This window comes from Schistocerca americana, chromosome X, assembly GCF_021461395.2.
Source record: "Schistocerca americana isolate TAMUIC-IGC-003095 chromosome X, iqSchAmer2.1, whole genome shotgun sequence".
Classification (NCBI taxonomy): domain Eukaryota; kingdom Metazoa; phylum Arthropoda; class Insecta; order Orthoptera; family Acrididae; genus Schistocerca; species Schistocerca americana.
In genome coordinates this window covers 967,181,469-967,203,207 of record NC_060130.1, presented here as the reverse complement: position 1 = coordinate 967,203,207, position 21,739 = coordinate 967,181,469, and the positions used below count along the sequence as shown (strand labels likewise).

General features: G+C 39.2%; 1 protein-coding gene across 4 annotated transcripts in view; it reads left to right on the top strand.

Annotated features, from left to right (window-relative positions):
- LOC124554705 (WD repeat-containing protein 7) overlaps positions 1-21,739 on the top strand; it is a 388,339-nt gene that overhangs the window by 253,046 nt on the left and 113,554 nt on the right. For all 4 annotated transcript variants that reach the window (XM_047128342.1, XM_047128340.1, XM_047128341.1 and 1 more), the window contains 3 exons: positions 9,383-9,595; positions 11,199-11,475; positions 12,496-12,715. In XM_047128342.1, the coding sequence (XP_046984298.1) occupies positions 9,383-9,595; positions 11,199-11,475; positions 12,496-12,715 (710 nt within the window). The remainder of the gene's footprint in view (positions 1-9,382; positions 9,596-11,198; positions 11,476-12,495; positions 12,716-21,739) is intronic.

Here is a 21,739-nt window from a genome sequence, read left to right as displayed (position 1 = left end):
TAAGAAAATATGTACCCCATGACGTTGGTGCTGAAGTATTTGCAGTCTTTCTTTACACACCTTCTGGATAATTTCTCTTGAAATTTTTGCATTAAACTATTACATTCTGTGCATTCAGCACTACCAGGTTTTTCAGACACACATTCTACTGGAACATGTAGCACTTATGATGCTATTCACTGGCATTTTAATCCTTTCAGACCTGAATTTTTTATGAAGGGAGGAAAATTTTTATTTGTATGGTAATGCTCTTAGTTGATTTTTAATTATTTTAGATGCAAGATTTATACAAAAATATTTACCAGTTTTCAAAACATAATTTGTACACTTGGCTTCATTTCATGGACTAAAATAACTAATTACGAAATATTCTCTATTGTAGTAAATAATAAAATGACAATTCAATAATTACCATGCAAAATAATAATAACAATATTAAATTATACAGTGGAATATAGCAAACCAACCACGTCCACGTAGTCTGGTGGTCACAAGCTGCTGCGCACTGTCACGAGCTACTCCACATGCTGACACTGATTTGCTGATATTTTCATAGTGATGCCCAACAGTTGGCAGCACTTGCACATGATGAAAATGTTGAACACCATGACACAGTAAAATTTAAGGTACACAGTTGTAGCCAGAGAATCTGAAAGGGTTAATGCTGAGGCACAAGACTTGGATTGAATGTATTCAGGAGCTTGCCTTTTATTCTTTTGGTAACCTTAAATTGTGAAATTCCAAGTAATTCACAGCTTTCATTAAGTTTTCCAAAGGTGGTAGATGGATCTGGTGCATGTGATGGATCTTCAACTTTACATTCATCCATCACTGGCAAGCTATAGAAGTAAGAGATAAAATGGCATTATGGCATTTTGTATAAAGATTAGTTCCTGGGATAAGTGGAAGGCTTGTATGTCTTGGTCATGGTTAAAGAAACAACTTTCAAATATTTCTTTTTACCGTGCTTCTTAAAAGCATCATATCAGATTCCTTGTCTGTCTTCAAATGTTTCCATGTAGAGCCTTTGATGAGAACAACAAACACTTTCAGTATTTTCACAGATATTTCGTAGCTTCAGCAATTCTACATCAGCTTGATTCATACTTGACATGTCTATTAAATTGATTTCTTTGCTCCTATTACTTCTCTTACGAGTCACCATTGTTGAAAAAAAGCATATAGAACATTTCTTTTATTTGGTGATTTCTAAATTGAGTGTGCGTCTTGGGCTAAAGGACTGGATGACTGAAACTTTTTTGACACTCTTATCTGTCAGAGATGTATTATGAAGAATCTCTAAGGAGAAAAAAGAGGTAGCGACTACTTTACGTTATCTCTAACATTTACATTGGGGAACAAATAAGATTTACACACACACACACACACACACACACACACACACACACACACACACACACACACACACACGAAAAACACCCTTCTCATTTTTTTAATGTTGGAAAGTATGATAATAGGTATTATGTAAAATAAAAAATTTCCAATGACACCAAAATCAATGATTTGGTTAATAAAAAAATAATTACAGTGGTTACAAACTTATGAGCCACTAGTCTCTCAGTATCAGTTTATGACAATAAATACTGTTTCAAAATAGCCTGCTAATAGTAGTTTTGATCAAAAAATGTAAGACACATTGGCAGAAATATTCGTGTCGAACATGTTGATGTCTGCAGGTAATTGCTATTTATGTTCTTTCCTTTTCTCCATCAGTAAATTTTTTCTATCAGAAAACTTTGTAGATGAATTAATATCCAGTCCCATTAGTTACGGATGCAAAAGATTGTGATGCTTTCAGTCCTCGACAACCAAACAAAGGGAACAACTTTTTTCTGCATACTGTTGAATGAAGTCAAAAATTCAAGACATGTATTTGGTTGGCATATGTTTAGACTACACGTAAAACCTGTCTGTATCTTAGCAACAAGTAGTGAAATATTTTGTTTCAGACAGCTATGGTATGTGGTTTTAGTGTTCACAATCTCTCCAACAATAAGACCATAAAGTCCACATGTCATGGACTTGCAAAGAGGGGACAGAACAAAATGACCTCTTTATTGTTTCATTACTTGAAAAATAAGTGACGTTTTGAAAGAAATTTAGTTTTAATTTCAGATGAAAACACTGGCCAGAATGCGATGTTAGGCTTTGATATTGTGAAAAGTAAAATGTTCCCTAGCTGACTCGGCTGTAACCAACCTATGCAATGGTACACTTAAATTAATTCTAATGTATGAATAAGGGAGAAGCTAACCCCTATTGCTTTCACCAATTAATGACTCATGAGCACCCAAGTGCATCACTGCAAATAAAAAATTCAAAAAGCTAGAAAAAACACTGTTCATAGGGCCTCCGTAATGCATGGTTGGGTGTCTTAAAATGTTCACTACGTCATTGCTCGGGGATCAGCCAACTTGTCTGTCACATTAACCCTAAATAAAGTCATTCACTCGTTCAGTATAAGCAGGCAGAAATTTTTCAGTCAAATAGTGTTCACTACTTAATAACATTTTGAAATTTTTAACAAACTGAGTTTATTCAAAATAATAAAATATCACTTTCCACCATTAATGATCATTCATTACTAAATTGATAACCATTTGTGAGGGTTTAAACAAACTGAACAGGAACATATGTTTATGGTAAATGTCTGAACATCCACAAAAAATAATTAAAGTTCCTTTACCACAAGTGTAAACTAAAGGAACCATAATCACGAATTAACAAATTTCTAAGTGTGGCTCACTCTCATAATTGACCATGGAAAAGTTTTTAAACTTTGGACTAAATCACCTAACCCGAAATACACTTTAAAATATTCGCTATCAGCACACGTGAATATGACAAGTCCCCACTGCAAACAGTTCGTCTGATGTGAAGTCTTCTAAGTCCACACAAGTTAAAGAGTGTTTGCTATCAAAACACACACACACAGATCTCAAGTTCATGACCAGATACGTAGAAATATTTGTGCTTTGCATTGTTATGCTGTCAATTAAAAATACAATTAAAACCAATAAACCTCATACATCCATAATAATATCTATTTAGTAATGCTGCTAGTACTTTCAGTATTATAAACCTTATTTTCGAGGTAATTCAAGTTTTGTGCTCGGTACAAACATTCCAGCCTATAATTTAAAATAACAAACAATCCTGTTAGAGGAACATTCGCAAATGAGCATTATAGCAGAGGTTGAAAATGAAAATACCATTTCAGTTGTAAATTATTTTATTTTCACATGACTGGTTTCGGACTGTTATAAGCCCATCTTCAGGTGTTGTAGCTGTACTGTGGTCCTGGAGCGCTGCGTGTACCAGGTGCGGTGTGCTGCATATGAGTGCAGAACAGTGAGTCCCTTACACACAGCGCTCGGGGACCGCAGCACAGCTACGACACCTGAGGATGGGCGTATAACAGTCCGAAACCGGTCGTGTGAAAATAAAGTAATTTGCAACTGAAGCGGTATTTTCAACCTCTGCTAATTTAAAATAAGTAATATTAACAAAAAACCTGCTATAACAGTTTGATAGTGCTCACTGATACATAGCCATAGACACTATGTAAGAATCACTTAGTGTGTTATTGAGATATTAATTTTTAAAGATTATTTTCTACATATAGTTTTTAATATTAAATAATGTGAAATTACACTTTGTAGTGAGGATGCATCTTCATCCACACATTCATCTAAATTTTGTCTTTGTAACTATGTTACTGGCTTTTCTGTCACTGGTTGGGTTAAGTTTTTAATAGAGTTACCTGCATGTTAGATTTTCTCTATTCAGTTAAGTTGGCCATGGCAGATACCCTTCCAAGCCCACGCTACCAGCCAGGTCTTTCTCACCACACAGCCTGGGCCTCTGACCTATTGACGACACCATAAAGCTAGTGGGTATCAGCTCAGTCTCCATGGCTGTTAAAACACACTTCTTGGCTGACAAAACATTAGTTGATTCAGCTACTAATGTTACAACAGGATGTGTGCACACGGCCCTCTCTGGTTTTAAAGTCTCGTACCCTTTCCGGGATTTATCGTCTCAAGAATAAACATTTTGTAGCAATGTGCTTTCTGTATATGCTGCTGCACAGCCTGGAAATATCCAACAGAATAACTTAACTCTGCCCTGTGAGTGTTCATTCTTTCTTGTTCAGTGATCAGGATTTCTCATTAATTTCACATAAGAATTGAATCAAGTCACTAATGTTCCTGATGTGTGGGACACAGTCATTACATCTCGACACAATGCTGCACCTTTCACCATCTGGGAGGAAGACTACTCATGATATCAGTATGAAAAAGTTTACTGATTGCTACTTTTAGCCATCTGCAAAGAAAACAGTTAAACTGAAAGGGCTAAAAATGTATAAAGAAGGTAGCTCCCAGAGCTAAATTTTTGTGTGGGCCAGTTATACAGGACCTTGGTGTACTGTTGCAGCTCAAAACAAAGTGAATATTCTACATGAGTTGGCTTTCAGTTGGGTTTATAACAATGTAATCAAGATTAAGAAGTCAAAAGCTCAAGACTTCAGAGCATTTTTTCCTTTTGTGATGAGTGAGAACCAAAACTTTTTCAATACACTGATTGCTTGTGAAGAAAAAACAGACAGACCAAACTTGGACATATTTGGATCTTGACAACAGTAGCAGAGAGGACGAGAGAAAGTTTGATTTTTTTCATTTATAAGCCCCTTTAATGTGTCATCGTAACTGCGGTCTGCTTCACGTCTGCTGTGCAGCGAGCTTCGTTAATTTAAGTATTTACTGTATTTTTATTACTCGTCACTACTTCTTCCGTGTGTTTTTGCTTTCAGGAAGCTTTAATTGTCGAGTGCTAGTAATAGTGTTCCATAGATTTTGTGTTTGTTTTGAATACAGTAAGAGAGAGTCCCTTTAGTCAGCCATAGTGCCAGTAGTGCTAGTGTTTGTTTTTAATACAGTCCAGAGACAGATAGTGCTATTTTCATTGTTTTCTACAAGAAGTGTCTAGCAACCACAGTTTATTCAACAATCAGCCGCCTTTAGTGAATTAACAGTCTAGTTGAAAGTTGATTAACTCTCTACAGTAAATTGATTTCTTAGGATGGATAGGATGTGTGACTGCTGTGTACGGACGCAGGAGGAGCTGGCCACTGTTTGCGAACAGCTGAACGTGTTGATGGCCGCGGTCAGCCGTCTTCAGTCTGCTGCCTCGGAGTGTAGCGGCAGTGGGGAGTCTGGTGCGTCGCATGGTACACCCCAGGTGTTACATGCTTCACCCACTGTCCCTCTTGTCGAGACATCTTCGCGGGTACCGGGCGTGGTTGGGCCACCCCCTCCCCAAGGGGAGTGCCGGGTTCAGCGGCGTTCACGGCGCACGAGGCGGAGGGTCACTGTGGAGGCTGGCCGTGTGGCATCGCCCGCTCTGCCCGAGAGTGGACATGTGCCCGCTCCTTCAGCAAGGTCCGAGCAGGCACACGGGGGGAGGGGTTTATTAGTTATTGGGAGCTCCAACGTTAGGCGGGTGATGGATCCCCTTAGGGAAATAGCGGAAAGGTCGGGGAAGAAGGCCAGTGTTCACTCTGTCTGCTTGCCAGGGGGGCTCATCCAAGATGTGGAGGAGGCCCTGCCGGTGGCGATAAAGAGCACTGGGTGCAGCCGACTGCAAATTGTTGCTCATGTCGGCACCAATGACTCCTGCCGTCTGGGTTCAGAGGTCATCCTCAGTTCATACAGGCAGTTGGCGGAATTGGTGAAGGCGGAAAGCCTCACTCATGGGGTGGAATCTGAACTAACTATTTGTAGTATCGTTCCCAGAACCGATCGCGGTCCTCTGGTTTGAAGCCGAGTAGAAGACTTAAACCAGAGGCTCGGACGATTCTGCGGAGATCTGGGTTGCAAATTTCTAGGCCTCCGCTATCGGGTGGAGAAATGTAGGGTCCCCCTGAATAGGTCAGGCGTGCACTACACGCCGGAAGCGGCTACAAGGGTATCGGAGTATGTGTGGAGTGCACATCTGGGTTTTTTAGGTTAGAGAATTCCCTCCCTAGGCCCGACAAGACGCCTGCCGAGACGCGGCAAGGTAGGAGCAGGCAAAATGCAACAGGGAATAACAATATTAATGTGCTAATAGTAAAGTGCAGGAGTGTCTATAGAAAGGTCCCAGAACTGCTCTCATTAATAAACGGTCACAACGCCCATATAGTACTAGGGACAGAAAGTTGGCTGAAACCAGACGTAAACAGTAATGAAATCCTAAACTCAGATTGGAATGTATACCGCAGAGACAGGCTGGACAGTGAAGGGGGAGGCGTGTTTATAGCGATAAGAAGTGCAATAGTATCGAAGGAAATTGACGGAGATCTGAAATAATTTGGGTGAAGGTCACGGTTAAAGCAGGCTCAGACATGGTAATTGGATGTCTCTATAGGCCCCCTGGCTCAGCAGCTGTTGTGGCTGAGCACCTGACAGATAATTTAGAAAATATTCCGAGTAGATTTCCCCACCATGTTATAGTTCTGCGTGGAGATTTTAATTTGCCGGATATAGACTGGGAGACTCAAACGTTCATAACGGGTGGCAGGGACAAAGAATCCAGTGAAATTTTTTTAAAGTGCTTTATCTGAAAACTACCTTGAGCAGTTAAACAGAGAACCAACTAGTGGCGATAACATATTAGACCTTCTGGTGACAAACAGACCCGAACTATTTGAAACAGTTAACGCAGAACAGGGAATCAGCGATCATAAAGCGGTTACTGCATCAATGATTTCAGCCGTAAATAGAAATATTAGAAAAGGTAGGAAGATTTTTCTGTTTAGCAAAAGTGACAAAAAGCAGATTACAGAGTACCTGATGGCTCAACACTAAAGTTTTGTCTCAAGTACAGATAGTGTTGAGGATCAGTGGGCAAAGTTCAAAATCATCGTACAATATGCGTTAGATGAGTATGTGCCAAGCAAGATCGTAAGAGATGGAAAAGAGCCACCGTGGTACAACAACCGAGTTAGGAAACTGCTGTGGAAGCAAAGGGAACTTAACAGCAAACATAAACATAGCCAAAGCCTTGCAGACAAACAAAAATTACACGAAGCAAAATGCAGTGTGAGGAGGGCTATGCGAGAGACGTTCAATGAATTCGAAAGTAAAGGTCTATGTACCGACTTGGCAGAAAATCCTAAGAAATTGTGGTCTTATGTCAAAGCGGTAGGTGGAACAAAACAAAATGTCCAGACACTCTGTGACCAAAATGGTACTGAAACAGAGGATGACAGCCTAAAGGCCGAAATACTAAATGTCTTTTTCCAAAACTGTTTCACAGAGGAAGACTGCACTGTAGTTCCTTCTCTAGATTGTTGCACAGATGACAAAATGGTAGATATCGAAATAGACGGCAGAGGCATAGAGAAACAATTAAAATCGCTCAAAAGAGGAAAGGCCGCTGGACCTGATGGGATACCAGTTCGATTTTACACAGAGTACGCGAAGGAACTTGCCCCCCCTTCTTGCAGCGGTGTACCATAGGTCTCTAGAAGAGTGTAGCGTGGCAAAGGATTGGAAAAGGGCACAGGTCATCCCCATTTTCAAGAAGGGACATCGAACAGATGTGCAGAACTATAGACCCATATCTCTAACGTCGATCAGTTGTAGAATTTTGGAACACGTATTATGTTCGGGTATAATGACTTTTCTGGAGACTAGAAATCTACTCTGTAGGAATCAGCATGGGTTTAGAAAAAGACGGTCATGTGAAACCCAGCTCGCGCTATTCGTCCACGAGACTCAGAGGGCCATAGACACGGGTTCACAGGTAGATGCCGTGTTTCTTGACTTCCGCAAGGCGTTCGATACAGTTCCCCACAGTCATTTAATGAACAAAGTAAGAGCATATGGGCTATCAGACCAATTGTGTGATTGGATTGAAGAGTTCCTAGATAACAGAACGCAGCATGTCATTCTCAATGGAGAGAAGTCTTCCGAAGTAGGAGTGATTTCAGGTGTGCCACAGGGGAGTGTCGTAGGACCATTGCTATTCACAATATACTTAAATGACCTTGTGGATGACATCGGGAGTTGACTGAGGCTTTTTGCAGATGATTCTGTGGTGTATCGAGAGGTTGTAACAATCGAAAATTGTACTGAAATGCAGGACGATCTGCAGCGAATTGACGCATGGATGCAGGGGATGGCAATTGAATCTCAATGTAGACAAGTGTAATGTGCTGCGAATACATAGAAAGAAAGATCCCTTATCATTTAGCTACAAAATAACAGGTCAGCAACTGGAAGCAGTTAATTCCATAAATTATCTGGGAGTAGACATTAGGAGTGATTTAAAATGGAATGATCATATAAAGTTGATCGTTGGTAAAGCAGATGCCAGATTGAGATTCATTGGAAGAATCCTAAGGAAATGCAATCCGAAAACAAAGGAAGTAGGTTACAGTATGCTTGTTCACCCACTGCTTGAATACTGCTCAGCAGTGTGGGATCCGTACCAGATAGGGTTGATAGCAGAGATAGAGAAGATCCAGTGGAGAGCAGCGCGCTTCGTTACAGGATCATTTAGTAATCGCGAAAGTGTTACGTAGATGATAGATAAACTCCAGTGGAAGACTCTGCAGGAGAGATGCTCAGTAGCTCGGTACGGGCTTTTGTTAAAGTTTCGAGAACATACCTTCACCGAAGAGTCAAGCAGTATATTGCTCCCTCCTACGTATGTCTTGCGAAGAGACCATGAGGATAAAATCAGAGAGATTAGAGACCACACAGAAGCATACCTACAATCCTTCTTTCCACGAACAATACGAGACTGAAATAGAAGGGGGAACTGATAGAGGTACTCAAGGTACCCTCTGCCACAGACCATCAGGTGGCTTGTGGAGTATGGATGTAGATGTAGATGTAGACACAATCTTTTGTTCTGTGGTACATTAGGTTAATGAAGGCTAATTACTGCAGGTGTTGTGTCATTCTTTCTTATTCACAGTTAAACTTTCTGACAAAAGCAACCCGTATAGTGAGTACTGTAAGTTTAAAAATTTTGCTGGAAGGTAGGCTGAAAGGTAAGTTAGACATATCATAGAAATGTTTTTGATATGCGTATGAAATAATATAAAAAATAAAATCGATAATGAGATGATATACGATGATGTACAATGTTTTATCCATATCTTGAAAAAATGTAATTTTATGACAAGGGCTGATTTTCTTATGACCTCTTCAATTAAATGGCACTTGGTTAATGTGTAAGAAATATAATTGCAATTCAGCATCTCCTATATTAATTAAAACTATTTGACACATACATATTGACTGTACAGTGTGGAAAAAGTCTAGTGATAAGCATCTGATACAAGTGTTTCTTATTTTATTAACAGGTGGCACTGAAAATGGGAATGAAACCTCTTCAAAGACAAAACCTCGTGCTGTGACAGGGCTAGAGACCAACATTACTATGGAAACAGCACAACTTCTTCTGTCACTGATGCACGCTTGGGACATGGATCCTGATCTTGACAAAGTCTGTGAGAAGAAACTGGGTCTTCTGCGGCCAATGGTTCCTGTTTCTTTTGGTGTACTCTCCAAAGGAGGTCAGTAATGTAGTTATTGAAATAATAATAGTGTTTTGGCTTGTTATAAATATCAGTAAATTATCACTAGTGTGATACAACCAAATCATTTTCATGTGCTCATAATTTTCTGAAGTTGTACTGAGATGAAGTAATTAATTATGCATCTCAGAATATCGAACTAAAGACACATTTGATATGTTTCTGAAATATTGCCTGATGGGCTGTATTATCTCCTTTTGTAGGTCACCATTACTTACGCCAAAGAAGAGACATACCCTGCCACATCCTGCACATACCCAGTCAGTGACATGTCTGTCAAACGAACATACTGAAAAAGAACCATTTCATTCTGTACTGTGAGGATGAAGACATTCTTACAACCATTTTGTTGCGGTGTAGAATCAGCTGTATATTGAACAATATACTGGTTGTGACCTTCTCAGGTGTTTAGAAGTAACAGTTCCTTTTCAGAGCTACATCTCCTAATAGTTATGAGTGTTGACAGTAACTCATTATTTCTCCCTAGTACCTGCACTTGATTTAACCAGTATTATGCTCAAACTTATATGCTGCACCATGACCTTGAACTGTCAGTGCCTCATGCTACTGTGAACTGACAAATACAGTTTGGGGCATATGGGTCAGTAGCAATTCATGTTATTGGACCAGTATCTGCTAGCTTTTGGGTCATAGTGATGACAGTGCAGCATTTGGGCACAACTGCATTTCAACATACATTATCTCAGGCCCTAAATGTTCTCAGCTCCAGGGAAGTTGCAGAGTGAAAACAATGTGATTTCTTTGGTATAGCGATACCTGATCATATTTTGCTGAAAATTTTGATACCGTCTGCACTGCGCAAGATGCTTTTCCTTCCATGGCTTTTGGATAAACTAATATTTCATTGATTGGAAACACATGTGCTAAGCTCATCTGGTGGCCAACAAAAAAGTATCCTGCAAATGTCAGTTACAGTTAATTGTGAATTCACAGCAGGCAATACTTCATAAACACGCGAAATATTGAGGTGCATCATAAAAGACCTGTGTCTTTTGGCAGTTAAATAATTGTATTAGTCTCTATTTGGAATAATTCATTTGTTTCATCATTGCTCATATGGAATAAATTGGTTGATTTTCTGATGTTTCCTTCATGTGTAACACTTCTTTCACAGCTAGGCAAAAACTGGAACTGTGTGCAGGTATTAGAAATTTTGACCACTTGTCAAAAAGACAAATGGTACCCATCATGTTTCATCATGAGCTTATCAGAATAAAACAACACACATAAATAGCATTTATTTTGTGTGTTTAATTAACTATATTATGAAAGTCATTTTAGTATTTCGATAATAGACACAGTTCCACTGGCCAGTGTGGTGTACTTATCAGAATTTTATGATTTTAGACCTCGAACTTCCTTTGCCTGAGCTTGAGGGTGTAAGTTAAGCTGTGTTAAGTCAGATAATATCCTAAAGAAGAAGATATCATTGTTATTTGATTTCATTATATTCACATTTGGGTGCTTTGCTCATTTTAAATTCTTATCTTCTCCTATTTTTGATATTAAGGAAAGTACTTTATTTCCTGCATATTTTGTTGTACATTTTGACACTTTGCAGGTCACATGAGTTTACTGCTACCAACATGGCAGACAAGTGTAGATGATGCAGAACTAATGGCTGAAGTAGAAGTATCACCAATTGCTTTAGATTTACCAGAAGATGCTCTTCGTCTTGAAAGGCTGACACGCTTGTTCACATCACGTATACATTGGGAACTGAGTACAACACTCACTACTAATCATCTTCTTGCCATCATTGCTATTGCTAACACCCTGATGTCCATGAACAATGCAACCTTCGTACCTGAACAGGAACGCAACCGAAAATTGCACAGGTATGTAAGATATTTCTTTTCCGCCATATTCTATTGACATAAGCAAGAGTGAGAATGTTCAGAAATAAAAAACTGCTATAACCTGATAAATTAATTTCTTAATGGGTTGTATGATCTGATTAACATGACTGAAACAAGCAAAAGTATCTCTTTATATGCATAAAAAATCATTTCCAAATGTAATGTTATGTAAGCAGGCTGTCAAACTGGTTTTCCTGTCTCTGACGATATATTCTGCTCTATGACAGTTCAACATTGCAACACATACAGGTTTGGAATCTTCTCAACAAAACAGTTTTCAGACCTGTATTTCCTGAATAATGTGGTTATTTGCATTGCAACAATCTCTGGCTGTGCAGTAAAATGAATTATTTACAGAACTACTGGCTCGTTCATTTCTTTACCAGTGGAATCTGTCTGTTGGTTCACGACTTCATATTGAATATCACTAGGTTTTAGTTATTCCCCTCAGTTTTTGATTTCTCTCTCATTCTTTATTTACATTTCCAGTGAAACTTAGACTTACTATTTTGTGTCCCCACTAGTCACTGATCAACACAAAACCTTGAGCATGTTGTTAGCTAGTTGTGAACTTTCATTATAGCTACCTTATTCAATTATTTATTTAATTTCTGTTGTATGTGAGTACAATGCATGCATTTCTAGGCCCATTATCTTCTTATTCACATCTCCCCCCCCCCTTTCCCACACACACACACACACACACACACACACACACACACACACACACACACACACAAATTGTTAATTCTGTCACCTGCCTGCACCGTTTCCTTATACACAGTTTACTGCCCAGTACAGAATTATTTAGGCCAAAAGCTCAGTTCTCACCTGTACCAATTTTATGTTTCATCATCCATGCCATTGTAGTTGCATTTTCTCCATGCAGGAAGTAAATGTTTTGTATCTTTGTATGTTAAAATAGAAGCTACATATTTATCAGTTACATATACATTCAGAAGTGGGTATGATAATACAGGTGTGTTGTTACCTATGCAGACAGAGTACAAGAATGTCACTGAGCTGGAACAGTAAGATAGAGGAAGAAAAAGAAGAACAGTTCACTGCCCAGCAGGCTCAGATCAAACAGGGCTGGAGTCTTTTGGCTACTCTGCACTGTGTGCTTCTGCCAGATAAAGTAGTGGCTAACGGTTCTCGTGCATTCAAGAGGCCACAGGTGGAAATGATGGCTAGGAGGTGGCAGCATCAGTGTCTTGAGGTAGGTCTAACATGTAATTTTTGTAGAATTCTCAGTAGTTGCCTTTGGACTTGGTGTAATAGAAAAAAAATTGCATAAGGTGCTATTGTTGTTGACTTTTTAATTTATTTTGCGATCATTCCATTTTGTTGTTTGGCAGTCACTAATAATTCTCAGAAGCTTCTACCAGTAAAGATCAAAAAATACCAACACAAGATAAAAATTGTCTACTTAAAACTAGTTTTGAGGAAAAGAGAGGAATGAAACCATACCTTATGTAAGATACAGTTTATTTTTGCTTTACTTAAACATGTTTTAGTACATTCTGTGCTACCTTCTGTGGGTTTTTGTTAATTTTATCTGAAAATTATGACATGATAACATATTTGGAAGTCATACGGGGCGTCCCATGGGGAATGGTAAATAGTCAGGGATATGACAGGAACAATCATTCAAAGCAAGAAAGTGTGGTGAACATGGGCTCTGAAATGCATACCTCAAGAGCTATTGGCACTTCTTCATCTTCGAAACTGTGAAACAGATCTCTTCTACTGCTAGCTCTTTGTTTTCCATATTTTGAGAGATGGTAGTATGAACCAAAACAAGAGAAAAATGTCCAGGAAACATGGGCTGTAAACTGCATACCTGAAGTGCTATGAGCACATGTTCATCTTCACTACCATGAAACACATCTCTCCTACTGAACAACCGCTCATAGCTCATAAGGTATGTATTCTGTGAGCAATGTTTACTATACTTCTTTGCTTCCAATGACTGTTTTTGTCATACCTCTGAATATTGACCATTCCAACTAGGACACCCTGTACAAGTCCCAGGATTATTTTTTCAGCACCAAGCCAGGTGTTTTCCTCGAAGATCTTCTTCGAAATCCAGAACACAACTATCAGACTTCAAAAAACAATTCTTTATTCAAAATTAACAAAGAATGTATGGCTAGTAGTATTATCCTAAACTAGATACTTACAATTGTAAGTAATACGCCAGCTGCAAAACTACAAACAAAACTTCAAGCTGAGAACGTGTGGATCAAACATGAAATACAGTCTCTGTATACAAAAAAGAAGTGGTAAATATGAAAATGCCATTACCACAAAAGCTGGGAAGGGTAACACAATCATAGTTATGATAGAAAATAAGTACACTGAATCAAACATCTACAGCTACAATGAAAAACATGTGACACAACATGAAGAATTAGAGATTCAATTTACATACATCATCCACAAGTTTTTGATCAACTAATGCATGGGGATAGGTCATACAGAGAGACTGTAGTAGAAGAGAACACAGAACTCAAGAAACATAGCTTATCAGATTAGATTAGATTAGTACTTGTTCCATAGATCATGAATACGACACTTTGTAATGATGTGAAACATTTCAGGTTAATAAAAGGTGTCTATACAAGATATTACATTGCACAAAATATTACATGACATTTAATATTTTTAATTTTTTGTGGGGGTTGGGGAAATTACCCACTTACTATATCCAAAAATTCATCTAATGAGTAGAAGGAGTTGCCATTAAGAAATTCTTTTAATTTCCTTTTAAATGCTATATGGCTATCTGTCAGACTTTTGATGCTGATAGGTAAGTGACCAAAGACACCTCTAGCTCTTTAAATAAGTGTCTACAGGATGATCTTGGATGAGCTCCAGCAATTATTCTGATTACTCGCTTTTGTGCAATGAACACTCTTTTACTCAACGATGAGTTACCCCAGAATATGACGCCATATGAAAGCAGAGAATTAAAATATGTGTGGTAAGCTAATTTACTGAGATGTATATCGCCAAAATTTACAATGACCCTAATAGCATAAGTAGCTGAACTCAAACGTTTCAGCAGATCTTCAGTGTGTTTTTTCCAGTTCAACCCCTGATCAGTGCACAAACCTAGAAATTTTGAATATTCTACCTTAGCTACCGGTTTCTGATCGAAGTCTATATTTATTAATGGTGTCATTCCATTTACTGTGTGGAACTGTATGTACTGTGTTTTGTCAAAGTTTAATGAGAGCCCATTTGCAGAGAACCACTTAATGATTTTCTGAAAAACATAGTGTACAATTTCACCAGTTAATTCTTGTCTGTTGGGTGTGATAGCTATACTTGTATCATCGGCATAAAGTACCAGCTTTGCATCTTCATGAATATATTGTCATCTTCCTAATTTCAGAAGGAGAGGTGGGTGGAATTTCAATTGTATCAGAATGTTAAATCATACAGCTTACTTGAAAAGGATTCTAAGCAATATACATATAATAGTGTATCACTGAACAAGAGAAAGTATTATAACAAAAACAGAACTCGCCCTACAGTAGCAAGAACGATTGAACACATCAGAGTTCAGTGCAGTACTTAACAAAAAAAAAAACTAGTAATTCAGGAAATGAAACAGCTAATCATAGTATACAAAACCACCACAAATGGGGAAAAAACACAAAAGAACAATATAGATGTAAAGGAAAAGGCCTTCAGAAAAAACTGAAGCAGAAAAATCTGTTTACCACAAAAGCAGGAAAGGGTCACAATATTGCAGTTATGACAGAAAAGGAGTGTATTGAATTATAAAAAGACCATTACAGCTACAAGGAGTGACACCTATGACAAACATACAACGAACATCAGCCATTCTGAGGCTCATCGCAGAACAAAATTACTGTGGGTTCAACATTAACTTTTATTAATAACAAGGAGTGCTACTAATATCAGCACCATTCAGTGGCCTTGTGGGAAATATATTCCTGAATCATGTAAAAAACAAAATCTGTGATAAGATAGTGAAATTAAAGTGATTCAGTATTTGTATCAATACACATGTGATGTAATTTCCGTGGTAGCTTGGATCTCACTATTAAGGGAAAAACCATCTTTTCACAGTATACATGAAGGTCACGATCACAAACACCAATCTAATCATGACATAACACGTTAACAAACCAACTTCAAATATGTAAAAAAAAATTATTGCATAGATGGTCAAAAATATTTTTATAGCTAAGTCCTCGCTAATTTCTGAGCCACACTAAGGTGAGGTGACGGATAGTGTATGTCATTTCTCGTTCTGGTACTATATTATTGTGTTTGAACCACAATTAAGTCTAAACCCAAAAGCAGGTTCATCATTAAAATCATCATCATCATCTTGGACAGTTTCCAGCCACTGGCTGGGTCTGTCGGGAACACAAGCCTCTCCATCGTGTTCTGTCTTTCCACCATTCCCCCTCTTCCACCTTCGTCCAGTTCTCTCCTCTTCTCATCACACATTCCTTCACTCATCTATCTCTTGGTCTTCCTCTGGGCCTCTTCCCCTCCAGTTGCAGATCAAACATCCTCTTTGGAATTCTTCCCTCATCCATTCTCTTCATGTGTCCATACCACTGCAGTCTTGATTTTTCTATCCTGTCCTGTACTGGTTCCTCCTTTAGTCTTTCCCTCACATACACATTTCGCAATCTGTCTCGTCTTGTTACGCTCAACCTGCTTCTCTGGAACTTCATTTCACTAGCCTGTATTCTACTTTTGTCGCTTTTGTGCATTACCTATGTCTCACCTCCGTATGCCAATATGGGGACAAAGTAGGTTCGGTATATAATTCCCTTGGATTTCTGTGGCACCTCCTTGCTCCAAATAAGCCCCCTAATGCATTTGTAGAACTGCCCTGCTTTTCTGCACCTTTCATTTATTTCCATCGTGTTTCCCCCCTTACTTTCAATCATGCTTCCCAGGTACTTGAAGTTCTCTACCACTTGTAGTTTTTCCCCTCCACAAGTTATATCCACATTTGGCCTATTCTTCTTCCTTGTTGTGACAATTATTTCACTTTTCTTTGCAGAGAAATGCATTCCATATTGTGCTGCCGTTGCCTCCCATACATCTAACTGCTCTTGCACCTCCTTCTCGCAATTTCCCCATAACATCAGGTCATCGGCAAAAAGCACTGCTTTCATTTTATGATCTCCAATTGCATCTGATACATGCTGTAGGATTTCATCCATAACAATAATAAACAATAAAGGCGAAAGTGCACTTCCCTGTCGCAGCCCATTTTCCAGCTTGAACCATGCAGTACGTTCCCTCCCCACTTTCACACAACTCTCACTTCCTTCATACATTTTTCTGACTTTTCGTGTTATCTCTTCATCTATCCCTTTTGTGTTCAGCACATCCCAGAGCTTGTCCCTATAGATACTGTCATACGCCTTCTCAATATCTAAAAAGGCCATGATTAAGTCCTTCCCGTACTCATAGTGCCTTTCCTGCAGTTGCCTTACCGCAAATATGAGGTCCGTTGTTGATCTTCCCGGTCTGAAACCATACTGCTCCTCTTGCAGTCTACTTTCAATACTGCTTCTTATTCTCTTCTCCAGGATCATTAAAATACAACACTTATCTCTGAAAGCACATTTATTACGAACATCGACATACAGCCAGAGCAGAACCAAATTCCTTGCCAGAGTGTGCTACTGTTTATACAAACATTGAACATTATGGAATGTACAAGCATCACAAATGTAAGATACATCAGGAACCTTCCAGGGATGGTAAATATTAAATAACAAATGATGTCAGGTGGCCAAGTTTGAACTGATGACTTGCAGCATGCCAGCCAGCAATGCTAAACCATCTCGCCACACTGCATGTACCACAGCTAATGGCATTGCTCCCTGACCTGGAGAGATAGTTACCCACTGTTTCAGAAGTTTTGATGGGAGCTGAGTACAGTACCCTGTATCTAGATCTTGAAAATGTTGTTTTTATGGCAGTGCTTTTGGATCCTCACATTCTACTCATTTTGTCACATCCTCTTCACTTTGATGATCACTGGGAGTAACCCATCCCATCAAAGCTTTGTGATCATCAAGTGGGTCTGTAGTTTCCTTGAACAAGAAGCCCCCATCATTCATTTGTGCCCAATTACTGTAGTAGGGCATAATTCAGAGGACATGAACAACACCTGCTTGCTTTTGTTATGAAGGGTCATAATCCTGGACTTCCTATGTACGTTCCAACAACTGACAGAGGATACAATGTAGCCCAAAGTAGCACTTTAGTGGTTTTTCCCAGTAGTCCCACTGTCTGCACAGTCCTAAAAATCCATACCAAGTCTCCCAATTGTACCTCACTGGCCAGTGCTTGATGATATAGTGCTCCTGGTATTTCTCCAGGGCATCCAGGGTCTGTATGCATGCCAACTGCCTTGCTTCTTTTGTTCAAGTGTTACGTATAGTCATTCTGAGTATCATGTTGAGTACTGTCAGTTGAAACAGGTATAGTGTACCCTATGTCATTTCAGGCTCATAACCATGGAGCAGAGAAAAATGGTGTGAAGCATGTAGTAACTTGCTTCCCAGTGTCTTATTCGAATGTCACAACAAGCAGTATTGTATTCCAGTCTTTCTGTTCAACATCTAAGTACACTGAGAGCATATCTGAAAACATCTTATTAAACCAGTTTGTGAGCTCATTCATCTGTGGGCAGCAGTCTGTTATCTTCCTGTGAGTGATGTTGCAACATGAAATTACCACTGATACTAGTCTCTACTAGAAAACCTTTACAGCATCAGAGATCATGACACAGGGAGCCCTGTACTTCAAAATGATCTCATCCACAGTGAGTTTTGCAATTTCCTCAGCTTCAGCAATCGACACAGCCTTGGTGACAGTCTCCAATTACTATCTCATCTGCTATGCTATTATCCATCGGTTCTCATTGTCGACTTCTGGAACCTCCCCAAGACGTCAATTCCAATTCAGTGGGGAGACACTACTGCAGGTGGTATTGGTATGAGATGCCCCAGAGATAATTGTACCATTTGCTTCCATCATTGGCATTTCTTACCATGGCTCACTTTGTATCTAATGGATCAGTAGAGACCTGGCCAATGATACCTATGTCTGATTCTGTCTAGAGGCTTCATGAATCCCAGGTGACCAGTTGCTAGAATGTCATGGAGATGGTTCAGGGTAGATGGCCATAGATGAGCTGGGGTGATGAGCAACCATTTCCTCCACATTGAGTCAGAGTTCATCAAGTACAGTATTACATTTATTAACTGGAAATTGCTTTAATTGGTTCCTCCTCCTTCAAGGCTTCCACAGTTTTTGGCAGTGCTGGATCTTCTTTCTGTTCAGCAGTAATGTCATTTAATTGCAGCGATGGCTGTCATTTCATTCACACTAGTGTGTTCCAGCAAACAATTCCTTGAAAGGTAGTCAAAAGTTCCTTTGTTTGCATTTGCTTTTTGTGTACCACTGTGTCATCATACTCCTGAAGATAAGTCAGTGTGACAGAGCTTTCAGGCTAGTCAGTTAGTGTAGAGAAGGATAGTCTATCACAATGGTGAATAGTTTGACAGTTAAATAGGGCTGTAACCTGTTGATGGCCCCAATAACTGCAATGCACTCTCTCTTCTTCATAGAGTAGTTCCCCTCAGACTAGGAAAGTACTCTGGAAGGATAAGTTACCACCTTGATGAGAAATTTCTTGAATTTGTACCAGAATGGCACCTATCTCATTACTATTAGCATTGGTGTGAAGTTTTGTCTCGACAGTCTCGCAGGGGATGTGCCTTAGTACAGAAGTACTTTATGATTGCTGATAGTATGCACACATTCCAAGAAAATATATCACGTATCAAATGTGGCGAGGAGTTGGAAAACATGACTGCTCTTATTTTCTCTGGATTGGGCTGGACTCCATCACCATTCTCAAGATTTTTCTTTCTTTTTCGGATTCAGGCTGAGGCACGCCATCTGATCACACTTGAACACAGTTGTCAGGTGACTTAAATCTTCTTCCAGTGTCTTAAATGAAAAACAGTGCTGTGTCATCCAGGTAGGAGAGATACATTATCTGTTTAAGGTGTCGAAGCATGTTGTGAACCGTATGTTTGATTGTGGATAGTGTGTTACACTGTCCAAACAGCATAACTTCAAACTCATAGCTGCTGCTGTGAGCTATGATGACAATCTTTCTCAGGTCTGTCTCATCAACCTCAATTTGCCAGTAGCCTGCTACAGGGCCATAGTTAGAAATATTTTATTCCTTTACTATATATAGGGTGTTGACATCATCTTCACAAGGATCACAGGAGAAGATTGAGCACTTATTGAAAATTCAATGGTATCATCCTGCAGCATCTTTCCACTTCCTCCCGAATTGTGCATCATTCAGCTGGCGACAAAGATGATGTGACTTACCAAACGAAAGCGCTGGCACGTCGATAGACACACAAACATACACACAAAATTCAAGCTTTCGCAACAAACTGTTGCCTCATCAGGAAAGAGGGAAAGACGAAAGGATGTGGGTTTTAAGGGAGAGGGTAAGGAGTCATTCCAATCCCGGCAGCGGAAAGACTTACCTTAGGGGGAAAAAAGGACGGGTATACACTCGCGCGCGCACACACACACACATATCCATCCACACATACACAGAGGCAAAGAGTTTGGGCATATATATGGGCCATTTGGTCTGCCATACTCCACTGCAGATTTTAAAGCGTCTGAAAATTTGGGCAGAAGAACTAACACTGGCCAAAATCGTTGTCTGGCCAGGCCAAATCCTATTGGCAGTTTGATACTACAGTGAAACCGAGCTTTTACACACTTTTCAAGGGACTTAAAGAAAAAAAAAACATTATGTAAAATGTGGGAAATAACATTTTAAGCTGTAAAAGTTATGTATTGGATACCTCCTTGCATTTTCACACTTTATGTGTGATATATGTCCATAACAGGCATCAAAAGACTTGTTGGGACTTGTTTATTATCTAGAAAAAACCGCTTATGTAACTGGAACTGATAACTGTCTGGGAAGTAGGAATGTTTGACTCCAGGTCATACATCATAATCAACATTTTTGAAAGCCTGCAGCTGTTATTCGATATTTAAATACTGAAATTCTGCACTACTTATGTATTTTTTCACGCTTAGCACGGCGTGTTTTGAGAATTTTTTCTCGTTGTTGAGGGCAAATATGTAGGAAGTATTTTGTGTTACGTTTGCATGTGGTGTTCTGCGTCTCCCTTGTAGTTGTCTTTTTGAGGTTATCAGGTTCTGTGCCTCCTTAGTTATGTCTCAGCATGAAAAACTTGCGTAAACAGCGCTGTGTTTATACTAAAAAGTAAAAACATTTGAGCAATGCAAAAGTGAATGATGGTGTCAACTAGTGCTACAAGTGGCCAAAACATGCTAAATATGATTCTACAAAGGTGACACGATGATCACAACAATCAGGAAAATGTGTTTGCGCTGTAAAGACAGTTTTGAAATGGTTGTTGTGATCGGTCATAATATATTTATTCCAATGAAACCAGTTATTTCCATCAGCCATGATGCCAAGTAGAGCTTGGCAGCAGCGGGAGGTACGGCACGAATTGTTGCAACTGTTACACATTTACCGGTTCAAATCCACTGAGTATAGTGCTCTGGTGTAAAGAAACTTAACCACGTACTACTTACAAACACTACTGGATGGCCAAAATCGTGCCAGCATCAATTTTTTCTCCACGAACACTTTTTCGTAATGCATAAATTGTGGGAAGATTATAAATATGTTGACACAAAATAGGTCACAGATTAACATTGTGAACATAGGAATTTAATGTCATAAACGGCAGGAAAAAATTAATTCTGGGAATGTAAAAGGGGTTTATACTGTAGTTTCCTCCATAGGATTTTCTGTACGTGTTTGGACTGGTTCGGCCAACCCTAAGCATGTAACTTTTGGACGAGTTGTGGCTGTTCATGACAAGTGGGGAGTAGTCCTCCTTGACCACCTACATTGCTTATGATCATCAAAGGTATTTATATTTCTTTTTTGAGCCTAAGTAGTTTTTTTGCAGTCAACAAAATCTTCTCAGTTCAGGTGAGCATATCAGTTGAGGACTGGAACTAATCTTATCAATGATGGTGGGATACCGATGTCCTCAACGGTAAAGGGCAACCATCCAGAACAATCTTTGTTATGTGTGCTTGTCAGAATACCTTCATCAGTCTGAACCTACAATCTTCC